This window comes from Penicillium brevicompactum, assembly GCF_028827555.1.
Source record: "Penicillium brevicompactum strain IBT 35665 chromosome Unknown utg000003l_segment0_segment0, whole genome shotgun sequence".
Classification (NCBI taxonomy): domain Eukaryota; kingdom Fungi; phylum Ascomycota; class Eurotiomycetes; order Eurotiales; family Aspergillaceae; genus Penicillium; species Penicillium brevicompactum.
Window position 1 is genome coordinate 1,537,439 of NW_026623206.1, and position 16,491 is coordinate 1,553,929.

Here is a 16,491-nt window from a genome sequence, read left to right on the forward strand (position 1 = left end):
TACCCCAAAACAAGCTCTGGCGGAAGACGCGTGTGTTTGGCCAAACATAGATCTTCTTGTGAAATTTCTTTTAGCAAGACTTGTCAGATTCGAAAGGAGAAAGTTAACATCATTCGTCGACGTCGCGAGGGTGGGAGTCCTGGTACTTTGCGATTTCCCGGTCGGTAATGCCCGGAACAGGGTCGTATCTGGTCAGAGGAGCCAGTGGAATGTCATGCTCTTTGAATTGCGCCAACTTTTGTTGTGTGAGCTTGTGGGTTTTGTTCACGCTGTAGATCTTGATGCGGTGTGCTGATGACGTGACATGCAGACCCCAGTTCCAGGCTGCTCGCACATTAAGTGGTTGGGTATTCAAAGAGTTGTCCCAACATCTGCACACAATCTCGATCCAACCTTCCACATCGCAAGGAAGATCGATTTCCCATGTTCTCCAGGCCCATTTCCCCTTCTTCGAGAGATTCTCTTCTGGAACGGCGTACCAACTGAAGCCTCCATCGGCTGATAACTCCACACGTTCAGGCCACCGGCCACCGCCAGAATAAGCCCAGCCCTTGCAACAGATCTTACCACCATGCATAATCACTTGATTCTGCCATGGAGACATGATCGCAGAGCTTACAGGCATCTCCTGGATCTGAATTCCATCCATGGGGCGTGAATTATACTTACCCATCTGTTGGTTGAAGTACAGATACTCTCTGCTTTGAACAGGCGCCAAGGATGGACTCTTGATGGCCTTAATTCGGTACAGCCATTTCACACTGCGAGCTCCAATATATCCCATCACGATCACTCGTAATGGGAATCCGTGAATCTTAGGAAGTGGCTCACCATTCATCTCCCAAGCAAGAATGACTTCATTGCTCTTGACCTTGGACCAGGGGACACTGACAACGTAGTTACCGACGTTAAGGTCTTTCACATAGGTTTCAACACCATAGAATTCAAGGTGCTTGGCGTTGCTGACCAGCCCGCCACAATCTTTGATCAGCTTTTTGAGACTTATGCCTTTGTATCTCGCAGTGCCTATGGCACCTTCGGCCCATGGTGCCTGGGGAACTTCGTCGCCTTGACCAGCGTACATAGAGATCTGCTCAATTCGACGAGTTCCTGAACATTGCATAGTAATTGTCTTCTCCATCCGAGGAAAGACTGACTCGTTCATCAAATCTTTCATAGTATATGTTTTGGGGGACTTGACAAGACCATCGAGTCGTAACTCGAATTTTTCTCATCAATAAGCGGGATACCACCGTGGTTACGCACAAAGTGAAGTGAGTTTGGAGTAATAGCCTTGTCTGTAACCAATCGTTTGGGCGGCTCTCCATTGTACGGGAATTGCAGCAGGTGCAGCATTTCAGGGTGTTTCTCTTTCAAAACCGTCTTCCATGAATCATCGGGGACTTTAGTTAACTCTCCCCCTAGTGCGGTATGCCATGACTTGAAATCATCACCGGGCAACACAGGGTTGGTAGGAGGTATAGGTCCCCATTGAAAGTCTGGACAAGGGGCAAAAGTTTGCGATGTCAAAACTTCATGTGCTTTGGCTTTCTTTTCGGGGTACGCCTCCCACTCAACGTATCTGAATAATCCCATGATTGATTAGTCGAGAAAAATCTAGCCATACATTGCCCTCTCATGGGAGACTGTACCCTATCCAGCCCGGTTTTTCACGGGCAAAGAGTTTACTTCGGTCGCCAATAGCGCGGATGGCCTTTTCATTTTTTGTGACCGGTTCTTCCACAGGCGGGGCAATGAAAGAGACTGGTTTTCCGCTTTGATCAATGATGGGAAGTTTGTAAGCAGCAAGACCTTGCTCAACCTTCCACTCATCAGGGCGGTTATTGATCGGTTTTGTATACTTGGTTCGGGTCTCCATCGTGGAACGATGTGGGGTGGATATATAGAATCAGAAAATCGGGAATGATTGAAACAAATGATTTCTGACAAGTGATCTGTACCAAGTTTTATACCTGCCTGACTATGGGACGGACCTACAGACCGACATTTCAGCCCTTGTTTATGACGTGCACCTGGGTAGAGTCTAAACCATTTCTCGTATTTGCCATACATGGATCTCATTCAATCCTTATCTTGGGCGTCAAGATTAGAGTTTGTGTAAAGCGTCATATGGCCGATGATTCGTTTGTTTCATACCCCAGAAGCGAGAAGATAACTCAAACTAGGTTGCAATACTGTTTCTATTGGTCTGGGAATGTTACAGAACCATGTTGCTATTTTACACAGGAAATACGAAACAGATCCATTTTTGAATGAAATTACTGGTGGAAAGATAATTAATTACTCTCTTCTATAAATGCCAACTCGATCTGGGCCCGCAGTATAGAGGATATCATAGAATACTAGAGGACCCCAATCGAGTGATTGACATCATGACTTCTAATGCGTACCCGGTAACGTTCCGACAGACACACTGCGCCGCCAATCATGTTAATGACCAGTATCACAGTATCCCTTCTTGCGGCTTGTTCTAGGTGGTATTAGTTCATTTCGTGATAGGGAATTGTCTGTAATGCGGTTCACAGCCACCTGGCATCTCTTCCATTGATTACAAAATAATAGCTCAGGGGGACTGGAGATAACCTCCCCAAATAGGAAGAAGTCAATTGATAGTAGGAGTTTAATTCTTAATCAATAAAGGAGATGTTGAATCATCGCAACACTATCAAGCGTTCGGTTGTCTCGGACGAGACAAATATTTATGATTCACGGTAGGCAGTCATGTAAATAACGACCTCGAGATCTCTCTCTACCAATGACTCCGATCTATATAGAATATAACAGGCTGTCCTGATTCCGTCAATTTTCTCAATCGTTTAGGTAATTACCTCTGTATTTGGCGTACACAACACGTGGTGGGGCATCTAGTCGAACATTCGCCCGAATAGTCATAGGGCATGGGTCTGCTTATGTGGGTAAGACCCCTCCGTTCACCTCTTCAATTCAACAGTCAGCCGATATATAATTTATCATGGAGAATCCCGAAATTGACCATAATCTCTTCATCAAAGTAGAAAAGTTTGTAGATATTGTTGGGCGAAATCAGGACATGAGTAAGTGGGTTAAGATGTCGGATTAGTGTAGAGCGAATTGACACATTCCCTAAGCAAGTGCTAGTGGACTGTGGTGAATGTTGTTCACGCCGTCACAACCCCTCAAACCAGAACGAAGTACGGAGTACAGAAAGTAGTCAATTGGTGAGCAAAGGGTGGGGGTACCCATGCATGCATACCCCTTACTGAATCATCTCATCGGGCACGACCGCTCAATGCCTAACTCATTTTTTGCAGTCATGGCTCAGAAAAACTCCTAGTCCCTTCTGCCCAGTCCCAACTTGATACGGAGTACTTTGCAACACCTATCGTGGTTCGACGCTAAACATTGCATGCATTAGCCACTGGATGACAGTAAAGCCGAGGTCAGACTAAGAGCAGTCTAGACAACCAATTCCCTTTCTCACATTACGAAAGTCTGGATTGACCACGTCTCTGGTTGTTTTTGGCCCTGCAAGGATCTCGGATTCCTTAAGTCTACGAGTCCCCGCTTTCATGAAAAGCGGGTTTCCTTGATCTTCAGATGAACTATTGTTGTATACAATTGTTACAGTGGAATGGCCAGCCAGGCATGACGATAGAAAACGGCAATCGGGCGGAACTATGTAAGCTTTATCGCCCCCCCCCCCCACCATCCCCTTCTCCGACTTAGTGCGAATTACATGAAAAGATAACTCAATGCTGGCTCGTATTTTAAATTTTCATGGTACCCAATCGATCGACTTTGATTTGTCTATGAACACTCTCTGAGAGCCCTTGCTCTCTCCAGAGAGGGTTTCTGCTTTGGAATATTCAAGGGATTTACAATCCGCACCGCCTTAGCGCGTATTTTTGACAGTTTGCACCCACGCTAATACGAAAGGGGTTAGCGTACTTTGGCCAATAATTATGGAGACCTAGTGTAATCTATATTATCGTATCACCTCTGTTTGAATTACACCTTGCACATGGCCTTTAGCCCTCAAGGGGTGTGAGTATGAGTGTTTGCATAATTCCTGCATGGTCGCGATGACTTTTTGTTTGGTTGGTCGGCTTTGATATAATCCATGGATGAAGATGAGCTGAAATTTGAGCTTACTTCCTACTGGAGTGAGAAGAGCATAATGACTATCTGACGTTGCAGATAGGTCAATGAGAGAGATCCAGGGTGTCGATGGTATAACGCTTTAATGGGGCAGAGGTACCTAGGTACTGTAGTGGGGGAACCGCGCCACCTCCCAGGCATCCCTGGGCTATTTCTAGCCCCGTTTTCATAGCATAGCAATCCAAGCATCCTACACCTCTCGCAAGAACAGCATCTCCTTCCTATTCCGGTAGTCCTGGGGGCCTGCGTAGTTCCCTGATCCCGCCGAGCACTGAGCACCCCCGTCGTCTTGTCTGCGATGTCAGACCGCCAGCGCGCTCTTCCCACTTCAGTACCTCTGCGGGAGCGGCCCCTGTTACCTGGCCATAATGGATACTGTAAAACCATATCCACGGATAGAAAAGAAGTATATATTCCTGATTCTGCAAAAAATTTGTCTTCATATATATTTCCCACCAACATCTAATCATATATCATTTCAAGCTTTATATAACAGAACATGTAGTCTACAAAATTCTTCCACTACGCCGTTGGACTACCAACATACCCATGCCTGTTGGCTGCAGCTTCGTGGTAGGGATCCAAGATCACCTGACACTGTTAAGCAGCCCAACTCGGAGTGAGTGTGAGTGAGCCAACCTTGGAAGTATGAAGGGCGATGCCCCCAAGGCTGCGCTGCAGTGTCCCGAGTTATACACAGTCCCGGCCATGTAGACTCTGAGAGTGACTTTCAAAAGACTTGTCTTTTGCATTGACTCTTCTTCTTTACTTTCTCTTCTTCTCATACCACAAAATATCATCATCAGCACTACATACCTTTTCTACACTTTTTCTTCTTCTCATACCACGACGCCACCGTCAAAATTACATCTCTCTTCAACATAAATCAACCCATGCCTGTGACCTTCGAGTCACAAAATACCTTTCCCCCTCAGATTAGCCACGGCTCAACCTTCTCCCAACCTTGTACTTCATCGACTCACCTCCCACGATGAATCTCGGGGGAGGGAGTCCATCCCGGGGCTTTGCACCCAATCAAGAAAAACCCCACACTCTCAACAATCACACTCAACTGCCTTCGATATGCAGGGACTTCAGAGCAACAGTTGTCGTTATGGTAACAGATGCAAGTACTTGCACGACGTGCCAGAGGCCATCGATCCCCAGTCAAATCCGATCGCTCATCCAAATGCCGAGAACCCAGAAGCACGGAATCAATAATTCGGATGGAAGAGCCTTTTTCGCAATGAGCTCTCGAGACTTGGATATCCTCAAAGGGAAGATGACGATCTCGCCAAATTTTGGACCGGGGCTCTGGAAATCTTGGAAAGCGACAGTACAGAGAATCATCAGTTCCTCGCCAAAGATCTTGTGGACGATCATCTACCAGGGTTTGCGATCATTCTTTCAACCATGGATACGGAGAACCCACACGATCGGACTTGGTCATCAGACGAGTGCTTTCTCGGAGTAATCACTCATCTTTCCCTTTTGAACTGTCTTTCCGTTAATGCGTTTGTTGGTACTTTGTACACACACTTCGGTGGCACCAATGGAGATCGAACGATCACATAACGTAATCGGTAAGCGAGTCGCCATTGTAAGCGAGTCGCCATCCGCCCCAAAACGCGTCCATGAATTAGAACTTAATTAATTCAACCACCCACCATGCCACCAATTCGCTCTCAAACCTCAAAAAATTCAGCTGAACAAGAGGGTAGGATCTTATTAGCTATCCAGGCTATCAAAAAACAAGAAATAGCCACAATCGCCCTCGCTGCTCGTACGTTTAACGTGCCGCGATCTACTTTACGCGACCGTCTCTCCGGTCGCACTGAACGAACTACTACACGCGCAAATTCAACTAAATTGACTGAAATTGAAGAGGAATCTCTTCGAAAATGGATCTTTTCACTTGATAATCGTGAAGCAGCGCCTTGGTCTACTACTGTACGAGAAACTACGAATATTCTACTTGCAACGCGTGAAACTACACCAGTTCAAACAGTCGGCGAAAAATGGATCTACAATTTCATAAAAAGGCATCCTAAATTGTCAAATCGCTTCTCAAGACGTTACAATTATGAGCGGGCAAAATACAAAGATCTAAAGATCATTAGTGAATAGTTTACACTTGTTCAAAAAACTATTCTTTAATATAGTATTGACAACGATAATATTTACAACTTCGATGAGACTGGTTTTGCAATGGGATTAACAGCAACCGTAAAAGTCATTACAAGAAATAAATACTATGGTCGACGATCACTTTTACAACCGGGAAATCGCGAATGGGTGACTACTATTAAATGCATAAATGCTTCAGAATAGGCGCTTCCTCCATATGTGATTTTTAAAGGGAAAATTTTTATCGAATCTTGGTTCGATGATCTTCCGGATACTTGGAAATTTGAAATTAGCCCGAACGGCTGGACATCTAATGAGATTGGTCTTCGATAGCTTGAAAAACTGTTTATTCCATTGACTTCTTTATGTGTGAAAAGACGATATCGACTTTTAATCCTCGATAGTCATAGAAGTCATTTGACCCCAAAATTCGACGAACTCTGTGAAAAAAACGACATTATTCCAATCTATATGCCTACATATTCATCTCATCTTTTACAACTACTCGATATTGGTTATTTTGCGGTGTTAAAACGTTCATACGGTCAGATGGTTGAAATGAAAATACGGAACGGGATCAATCATATTAACAAACTTGATTTCCTCGAGGCATATCCTTTTGCCCAAAATAAAGCATTCAAATCAGAGACTATTAAAAACAGTTTCGCAGCTGCTGGTTTAGTATCTTTTTCCCCAGATCGGGTGCTATTAAAACTCAATATTCGTCTTCAAACTCCAACTCCCCCAATAAGCCGGGGTAGTAAATCAAATCGGAATTTCAGTCCAAAAACCCCTTTCACCGAGAAACAACTTCGTTGACAAGCTTCATCAATCAAAGCTTTACTTCATACAGGCTCTCGAAATCCACCGAGTCCATCAGAACGCGCATTAAACCAACTTGTTAAAGGTTGTCAACTCGCGTTACAAGATGCTGCAATTTTAGCCAAAGAAAACAGTGAATTACGCGCTGCCAATGAGAAGCAAAAACAAAAGCGGACTCGATCGAACAGACAAATAGCTCACGAAGGGGATCTCTCAGTTCAGGAGGTTCGTGAATTACGTGCAGAGCCAATTGAGACCCAAGTAGCCCGCATTACTCGAGCTCGTGAGCAGATCTCGGGACCTTTACAGCCCCGAACAAGGGCATTACCGAAATGCAGTGCATGTGGAAATCAGGGTCATAGAAGAAATGCATGTCCCAATAGTGCTACAGTTTAGCTAATTGAATTTAATGGAGTTTTGGTTGAGAAAACTGCATTTAAAATAAATGGTATATGGACAGATGGCGACTCGCTTACAATGGCGACTCGCTTACCGATTACGTTATCTCACCAACATCTGCCTGAAACTAAAGGCATCTGAGGAGGGCGGGGCCGGGCTTGCCCCAATGATCGTTTTGGAAATGGTGGAACTAATATTGACTGCTCTTGACCAGCTTTTGTTGAGGATCCGTCATTCTTGTTTCCACGACGAGCTCCCCCAGCTGATCGATCTCACCCACGCCATAACATCCAAGTTGCCGATAAAAGCTCGCAAGCTGACCTTGATAGAATCGAGCGCAGACTGGAGAATGTGCGAAGTCTGGTTAACAACGCGAAGCGCGGTCTTCTCATGTCAAACCCCGAAGAACCAACTCCCCAGAATGGTGGTCAGGTCATCTCGTCTTTCCCATTGGATATGCAGACCCCCGGTGGGAGACACGATAATGACCAAGCTGAAATCTCCCAAATTCAGATCTTCCCTACCATTGGGGAGGTTCTGAGTGGTGATGCGGAATATCTACCTTCTACCAACTTCCTCCAACCGCACATTTTGTCCGATCCATTGCAGCGATACATTGATACAACATTCCGGCTCTTGAGACATGACATCTTCGGATCAGCCAAAGCTGTGCTCAGGGGTCTGTTGCAACAGGATGATTTGACGCGAGTGCCCTCTCTCTCACACGAAGAAGCCGGGACGAATTTGTATCGGGCGGCTCGTGTTCAACACATGTTCATCAACCAAAAGGATGAGCTCCAAGCAACTGTATCATTTGCTCCACCATCACAACTACGGAACAAGACCTCAAACGGGCAATGCAAATGGTGGCAAGACTCTAGCCGGCTAGAAGAGGGAAGCTTAGTGTGCTTTTTGACATCCCAAAGAGCAAACAGAAGGTTTGTCTTCCTTGAGATCACTTCGAAGAATTGTTTCGAAGATCCAGATCATGAGAGAAACAGTAGTCTGGTCTCAGATGGGTTCATGTCCAGTATCACAGTCAAGCTTGCAGCATGTCAGCAATCAGAAGTGCTGTCCCTGAGTCATATCTACAGCAAAATAATTCCTGGGATCCTCGTCGAATTTCACAACATGATCCCGGCGACTTTCATGCCGATTCTTGAAAACCTTCAGCGAGTCGAACGCGAAGGGGACTTGTCGTTCCAAAAATGGATCTTGCCAGGTCGACTAAACGATGGAGCTGATCACAGCATGCCCCCACCGGCATATGCATGCACACCTGGCTTTTTCTTCCCTCTAACTTCCATCACAAAATATGGAAATGGGTTCAACTATTTGAATCCAAGAGCCCCGGAGACTATTGACATCATGAATCTGGAAGATCAGACCGGCCTCGACCGTGGTCAGTGTCGGGCACTTGTTGCAGCTCTCAGTCGAGAATACGCCCTCATCCAAGGCCCCCCAGGCACTGGGAAATCATATCTCGGTGTCAAAATTCCTCAGGCTCTCCTTGAGGTCAAAGCAAGCGCAGACCTAGGCCTGATAATCGTGATGTAAGTTAGTTTCTCACTAGCTTGAATCATAGCTGCCATTTAATCTAGCTGCTATACGAACCATGCTCCGGATCAATTTTTGAAACATGTTCTTGATGTTGGGGTCAATAAAATCATACGCATTGGGGGCCGCAGTCAGGCTACTGAGCTTGAAGGCAAAAACCTTCGTGTTGTTAGACAAGGCATCGTGAAGACGGGAGGGGAAGGCCATACTCTTGGTACGGTCTATCGAGCAATTGAAACATATATGAACAGTGCGGTACGCTCCATGAAGCCTCTACACCTGTCACCCAGTGATCTATCTTGGGACACGATCGGACCGTTTTTGAAACGCGAATGGCCCAACATACATCGACAGCTTGCACAGCCAGACAACGAGGAATTTACGACTGCTACTGATGATATACTGCTTCAGTGGCTTGGTGTTAAGTCAATGAGGTTCCACAAACATGGAGACGAGGGTGATGTTGAGAAACAAGAGCGCGAAACTGAGTCACCAGGCAGAAATGCGGGCCTTCCCGGGGCCCAGGCTGTATTTCCATGGTCAGGTTGCCTTAAGGTTGAGTGCCACGCGCCTTCCCGTCGTGATTCCATGGAACCAGACCCTCAGGAACATGCATGAATATTTCTTAACTCAATCGAAGTTAACTATGAGTTACACGTTAAAGTTTATTGACATGGGCAGGTGCCCCAACCAAAGGCGAATGGCTCGCCATCAGCTCAGCCATCCTTTGTTTTGCTTGCTCGGCCTGATTCTCAACATCCAAGTCCCAAAGCCAGTGGAAACGCTCATTGAGGGTGTCCGCCAACTTCGCAGGATCATCACCCACCCCCTCAAATCCCAAGCATAATAGATCGGCATTTTCTTTACTGCTTGTGACCACCCTTTGGCTGCGCGGGCGTCGAACATGATCATAAGCCCGGAAAGCCAAGATCATATCGTCGACAGTCTTCACTCGCTCATCACTCAATAGCTCAGCAAGAACATGAGCATCTTCGATCGCCTGTCCGGCACCAGCACCCTGGTGTGGAGTCGAGGCATGAGCAGCATCGCCCATTATTGCCACTCGAGAGCGCGCATATGTTGGAATATGGGGATGTTCGAAGATAGCCCACTGTGATGTATCGGACATGCGCTATAACTGTCAGTTGCTCACACTTGAGATTCAAAACACTGCTAACAGCGCATCCCTCAAGGTCCAAAATACACATACCTGAACAAGAGCCTCGACAAACCGTCCCATGCCTTTCGCATCCCGCAGCATATCCTCCCTCTCAGCAGGCCGCACCCAAGAATCATGATCCCACTGCTCACTCAGAACATAGATCCCAACATTAACCTTCCTCGCCCGCATAATCGGATACGAAATTCCATAAGCCCCTTTACCAACATATATCGACGAAACCCTAGCCCTCCTATCCCCAACAGCCTCCACCATATCCTCCATATCCAACACAGCCCGATACGCATACATACCACTATATCTCGGCTGCAAGTCACCTGGCGAAACAAATTCCTTGACCCGGGACCGAATACCATCACACCCAATTACCACATCAGCAACAACAACCTCCCCATCTTCAAACTCACACCTCACACCCTCCCCCTCCCCATCCACAATCCCAACAAGCCTTTTCCCGAAATGCACTGCATGCCCCGGAACAAGCCCAACAAGCGCATTCAAGAATTCCGCCCTCTTCAACGCCGTCTGTCCACTCGGCAGCGCTTTTAAATCCATCAACACATCCCCTTCAGCCGCACCGCATCCCCAAACTATCTCGAACCATGTCTGGCGAAATTGTTCGTAGCCGGGACTGTCGGCGTGTGTTGTTACAAGGCTATCGTAGATGGCGCGCAGGGCGGGGTCGAGAAGTGGGAGGGCGCGATAGGCTGCTGGGCCGAGGGAGAGGCCTAGGCCGATTTCTGTAAATGCGTGCGCGGCTTCGTAGATTTCGAAGGGGATGCCGCGGTTTAGGAGGCCGATTGCTAGGGTTAGGCCGCCTATACCGCCGCCTATTATGGTGATTTTGAATGGCATTGTGGTTTGGGTTGGGGCTTGGGATTTTGGATTTTGGTGATGGGGGTTACTTCGGGGTTCCCCGCATTGTTGAGATAAGCTCTTCGGTTATATTGGATGGTTGATATCTTTGATTTATTGGGAGGGTGATTATGGTGCCACAGTGTGTTTCCAATGGATGATCGGGGATTGGCTTAAGGGGTTGGTGGGTGTAGATAACCGTAGGTGTTACTTGAACAACCTCCATCCGGAAAACGGAGAGAGCGATTGTCTTTTACGACAAGTATGTGAATGGAGAAAGCTTTTGACATTAGAAGTTATGTAATATCTCCCCCATTAAAAAAAAAAAGCGAGCCAGGGCAAGGCGAAATCATATTCGCGATCCTGCGCTAAAGGTCTATACAAACAAATTGGGAATCAAGAAGGAATGTGGAAATTTGGATCAAATCATAGGCGCAGTGACGACCCTCTGTCTCTCCCACTTAGGGGCGACAGGATCATCACGGGAATAGACCGAGCGATCCCACTCGGAGTCTGCATCGGGCTTTTCCTCTGATCTCAGCGGAGGCGAGGAGTCGTCGTCTAATGCGCGCCTGAAGCGTAGAAACTCGGGCGAGTCGGTCGTGTGCACTGGCTGCATGGTTCCTGACTGAATGGATTCCATAGCTGCGCGCTGCAAGAGACGAACGTCGTCTCTCAGATTACCGAGTTGGCTCTCGAGATTTCGGCGGGCTGTTTGCTCGCGACGGAGGAGGGTGACTAGGGCGCTATATTGCTCTATTGAGACGCCGTGGTAGTCCGAGAGGGAAGAGGCGGGAGGGGTGGGGCGGAGGGAGCGTTCGGGGCGGATTGTGGAGGTGCTTGAGGGGCGGATTGAAGGGAGGGGACTTGTTTGATCGGAGGGTGAGATGTAGCCCGGTTTGCGGGGGAGAGAGTCCGAGGCTGGATGTTTGGGACGCGTGGGGGCGGAGTCGTTGGTTTGCATTCTGGCGATTGCGAATTCCAGATCTATCATTTTCACTTCGAGGGTAGTGAGACGTTGTTCTAGTGTGACGCTGTCGTCGTGCTGCATGGTGTGTACTAGGGTTGCTAGATTTGAGGGGAGGGCGGGCTCTTGGTGCTCGGATCCGGTGACTGATGGGGCAGCAGAGGCGCGCGTTACACTGGTTACAGTTGTGCCCGTTGACGGTCTTCCGGATTGGCCGCTGTTGGAGCTCTCTTCGAAGCGCGGGGAGCGGGAGTCTGATGCCGAGGCAGGCCCAGCGCTTGACTTCCGAGCCGGCCAAGCAGTGATCACCTCTGGTTGGCGATCGGTCATCGCCTGCAGTGCATCGGTGCTCCGTGACAACCTATGCGATAATAGGCTGTGTCGCCGCTCTTGAACATGGCTCATCTCTTCTCGCGGTTCGGATATCGCAGTGGAAGCCACGGCATACCGCGACTCATCATCGGAGAAGATCACGCTAGGGAGCGTGGCACGCCTCCGGCGCGGCAGACCGGGTGAGTGCATAGACGCCGGAGATAGTGGAGAAAGCGGAGACAAATGCGTTTCCGCCAGCTGGAGGTTCTCCGCCGACAGCGGACTACTTCGATTAGAAGTAAGATTCAATGGCGGGGGCACCGCCAGGAATGGCCTTCCCCTGACAGGCCCTGAGTTCTTCGGCGTACTAAACGCCGATTCGTACGGGGTCTCCTCCAATTCATCGGCCTGGCTCTGCCTTTTTCGATTGAAGATTTTGCGCATGACTGTCTTCAGGGTGCTCCCCGTTCGGCGGTGGGCGACGGCGGGCTGCGCGTGAAAATCCATGGAGGGGAGCGCGGTGTCATAGTTGTCTCCTATGTAGGAAGCAGGATTTGACGACGAGCGGTCTGCCCGGGCGGCAGAGCGCTGGCGTATGCTTCCTGCGGACTCGCTGCCGGCGCTGGCTATTGAGCGAGGGGTGTTTTTTGACATGTTGGTAGCAAATCACGATCGACAGAGTAGATAAGGATTCGGGAAATGGTCGGCGCTGATCATTAAAATGGATATCCGTGGGAACATGGGTATATATCGAGGAAATGAAAGAACGAAATGAGAAACGAATGTCGAGAAACGAAAGTCGAATATACGAAATGCACAGGGCCGCTCAGCGGGACGGTATTTGGATAAAGGCCAGGGGAGGTTCTACCAAACGCGAATTAGCTGAAGAACCAAGTGATACAAACGAGACATACCTAGCATATGGACATAATGAACGGATGTCAGTCTCAAAGAAACAGTGACAAAAACGAGGGGGTTAAAAAAAAAAAAAGAAGAAGAAAAGCAAAGAGAGAGGAGAAAGATAGAAGCAGAGAGGAAGTTTAGGGGAGTTAAGAGCTATCCCCACAAACGAACAGGTTCCTGGAAGCAAAAGAGATGAGAGAGTGGGTTGAAGTGGAGGCAGGGGAAGTGAGAAGACGCTAAAATAAGTAGCCTTGGAGTCTCTTTGACCGATGTGTTTTGCGAGAGGACCCAGAGGCTAAATTTCAAGCTTCTGAGCAATCAGCGCAGGATTCCGAGACTTTGCATGCTTAGTCTGAAACGCCACATGGCAGTTGGGCTGAGGCGTTGAGGTGAGATGTGAGATGAAGCCATTGGGCCTTTAGTCCAGGCTATTGGGGGCTATTTGGCTATTGAGGCCGAATTGAGTCGGAAGCATCAGAACTCCACGGCTCTAGCACTCAAACGCCAAGCTAGGCCCGTGTTCTAAAAAAACTGTCAGCATGAAGATCAACAAGTCTGGAACTGGTTTGGGCAATGCATCTCCGCGATCACCGTTTCGAAACTTTCTCTCTACCCCCTGGCGTCCCGGCATGTACGGAGTAGTGTATGGAGTACTCCGTATGCGCCACTTTGGTTTCGAAATGAGACGATTCCAGAATATTCAAATATCCAATCAATAATAATGCAAATCACAGATTTAATCTATTTTCTATAGCAGATCGCCAGCATCCGGGTATCGCAAGTCCGCATTCTCTTCCAGAAACTCCATCCAATGCTGAAGGAAACTATTTCCACTGCAACAAAATCAGCGAGCGGACTTTTCTCCTAAACAAAACACACTTACCGACTAATCGTCTCCGAGTCTCCGCAAATACACAAATGTCTCTTCGGGCGCGTCATCGCCACTACACGCGCATTAGCACTTAATTTCCCTGCAGAGAAAGATAAAGAAAAAAAGAAAATCCTACCGTTCAATCGTCGTTTCTCAGCAAGGAACCCGACTTCGTGCTGCGCGTTACTACGCACCAAACTCACCACCACCGCCTCTTTCTCACGCCCCTGGAATCCATCCACACTCCCCAATTCAATGCCTGGGTATTTCTCCCGGAGCATCCGAGATAGGAGTGCCAATTGGCCATTGTAGGGCGTGATCACGGCGATACTGTCGGGTCGTACGCCCGCATCGATGAGCTGGTCCACGTGTCGTGCAACGACCATCGCTTCCATCTCGTTGCTCTTGCTGTCCCCAAGTAAGGTGTCTGCGTCTTCCGCCTGCTCGGGGAAATCCCCACCTTGCGTGTCCCAGAACACTAGCGGTTCTTGCGTATCGTCTGTGCCGCGTACTTCGTAGGGTAGGTCTGCGAGGAGTCGGGCTTTGACTGCTTCCCCGGCGATCAGTTTGCCTTCATAGAGCTCGTCGGAGGGGAATCGCATGATTGTTTCATGCATGCGGTATTGTGTCGTTAACATGCTCTTGATGCCCGGGCCGTGGAGTGCGAGGAGACGATCGAAGAGGGTGCGTTCCAGGGAGACACCTTTGAGGATCTCTTCTGTTGGCGCTGCGTCTTTGGACTTCTTGGGCTTTTGGCCGGTGGATTTGACGGTCGGCGGTAGTTGTAAATGGTCACCTGCAAGGACAACCTTGTCGGCGTGGAGAAGTGAGATCCAACATTGTGCTTCCAGTGCCTGACTTGCCTCGTCGATGATCACGACGTCGAATTTCTGGTTCTTGAGCTGATGTCCACCCGCTCCATGGAGCGTTGCGAGTACAACGCTGCTCTCCGTGACAAGATTGTTGACGCATTTTGACTCGCGTTCTCTGAACTCTTTCCTGAGAAGCTTCAATTCATCGTAGATGCCCCGTCGCTCCCGCCCAGACCGCGTCTTCCGGATACTCGCCTGCTTCTCATCCATCTCTTTGCGGATATCCTTTACAATGCCACCGGCATCGGAAGTCTGCGTAAGAACTTCAAGTGAATGATCCAAAACAGACGGCAGAAGACGAGCCGGGTGCCCAATTCGAACGACAGGTGTTTTCGTCTTCGCCAAACGCTCGACGATATTATCCACAGAAACATTGGAAGGTCCGCAAACAAGAATGCGCTTCTTCCGCTGAACCAGCTGTAAGATCAACTCAATCAAAGTATGCGTCTTGCCCGTCCCCGGTGGCCCATGAATAAGCGCAATATCCTGCGCCGCAAGCGCGAACCGAATAGCATCTTTCTGCGAGTCGTTCAGCGATGGATCTATAAATTCCACATCCTCGGGAGAACGAGGTAACGGCGTTGTATGACCGAACGCAACGCGCATGAACTGCGAATATTCATTCTCTCCCAGTTTCTCCATTTTCTCCATCGTCTGCTTCATTCTATCCCAAATCAGTATATTTCTGCTTCCATTCTCAACACCCAGAACTCACCGTCGATACGTAACATCGTTAGCAAGCTTAATAGCCCACAGCTTCTTCCCCCAAAGCTCCTCAACAGCCTCATCATCTTCCTTCTTCGCTCCAGACCCCTGCTTCCCAAACGCAATCCAAATTCCCCGGTCCCCTGTCCTCGTAACTACACCTTCAGCACCCTTCTCCTTATCTTCGCCCTTATCTTTAACATCCTTTTTCTTCCCCGCCGTATCGTTAACCCTCACTACATCCCCGACCCGAATACCATGAGACCCCAAACGAGGCGACCCGTCCGCGGTCCGCGTCTCGTCTGAGGCAATCGCAGGATCGGGCGCAAACTCGCCGACGACGCGGCCGCCGAGGCCCGTTCGCACTTGTGAGAGTATTAGGCCTGTCAAGGCATGGCCGGTGGATTGTAAGGTGCGGCGGGTTGCGGGGGAGACGGAGGCGGCTGTGCTGGCTAGTTTTGAGGTGGAGACTTCGGCCTCGTGTTCGAGGAGGAGGAGGTCGAGTTGCGCTTTTGCGAAGAGGGGGATTGAGGTCGCCATCCTGTGGGGGATTGGGGAGGTTGAGCTTGGGCGTGAGCGTAGGCGTGGGCTTGGAGGGGTCGGGGTTAAAGATGCTGAGCTCGCTTATATCCGATGAGATCATCGGTCCACTTTTGTTTACTTTGTACAAAATATTTGAGAGTGAGAGGGTTGAATATGATATAGCGGTAGTCACTAATTGAACATGAAATATTTCAATACATTTTACGCCTGCTTGGGGCGC

At 48.6% G+C, this 16,491-nt stretch overlaps 6 protein-coding genes across 6 annotated transcripts; 2 read left to right on the forward strand and 4 right to left on the reverse strand.

Moving 5' to 3' along the window:
* Positions 1–109: 109 nt before the first annotated feature.
* On the reverse strand, positions 110–1,879 carry N7506_004448 (sulfite oxidase; the record flags this gene model as incomplete). Its single annotated transcript, XM_056953742.1, is given in 3 exon segments — positions 110–1,195; positions 1,207–1,582; positions 1,653–1,879. 3 exon segments carry the CDS (start codon positions 1,877–1,879, stop codon positions 110–112), a joined length of 1,689 nt encoding a protein of 562 aa, XP_056812631.1.
* A 3,270-nt stretch (positions 1,880–5,149) lies between these two features.
* N7506_004449 (uncharacterized protein) lies at positions 5,150–6,618 on the forward strand (the record flags this gene model as incomplete). Its single annotated transcript, XM_056953743.1, is given in 5 exon segments — positions 5,150–5,494; positions 5,512–5,680; positions 5,864–6,284; positions 6,321–6,453; positions 6,490–6,618. The coding sequence occupies 5 exon segments, from the start codon at positions 5,150–5,152 to the stop codon at positions 6,616–6,618; spliced, it is 1,197 nt and encodes a 398-aa protein (XP_056812632.1).
* A 1,278-nt stretch (positions 6,619–7,896) lies between these two features.
* N7506_004450 (uncharacterized protein) lies at positions 7,897–9,681 on the forward strand (the record flags this gene model as incomplete). The annotated part of the gene is made up of 2 exons (XM_056953744.1): positions 7,897–9,059; positions 9,108–9,681. The coding sequence occupies 2 exons, from the start codon at positions 7,897–7,899 to the stop codon at positions 9,679–9,681; spliced, it is 1,737 nt and encodes a 578-aa protein (XP_056812633.1).
* A 40-nt stretch (positions 9,682–9,721) lies between these two features.
* On the reverse strand, positions 9,722–11,098 carry N7506_004451 (uncharacterized protein; the record flags this gene model as incomplete). Its single annotated transcript, XM_056953745.1, has 2 exons — positions 9,722–10,195; positions 10,274–11,098. 2 exons carry the CDS (start codon positions 11,096–11,098, stop codon positions 9,722–9,724), a joined length of 1,299 nt encoding a protein of 432 aa, XP_056812634.1.
* A 421-nt stretch (positions 11,099–11,519) lies between these two features.
* On the reverse strand, positions 11,520–13,031 carry N7506_004452 (uncharacterized protein; the record flags this gene model as incomplete). Its single annotated transcript, XM_056953746.1, has 1 exon — positions 11,520–13,031. One exon carries the CDS (start codon positions 13,029–13,031, stop codon positions 11,520–11,522), a length of 1,512 nt encoding a protein of 503 aa, XP_056812635.1.
* A 997-nt stretch (positions 13,032–14,028) lies between these two features.
* N7506_004453 (putative DNA helicase) lies at positions 14,029–16,268 on the reverse strand (the record flags this gene model as incomplete). Its single annotated transcript, XM_056953747.1, has 4 exons — positions 14,029–14,113; positions 14,164–14,224; positions 14,288–15,687; positions 15,739–16,268. 4 exons carry the CDS (start codon positions 16,266–16,268, stop codon positions 14,029–14,031), a joined length of 2,076 nt encoding a protein of 691 aa, XP_056812636.1.
* Between the last annotated feature and the right edge of the window lie 223 nt (positions 16,269–16,491).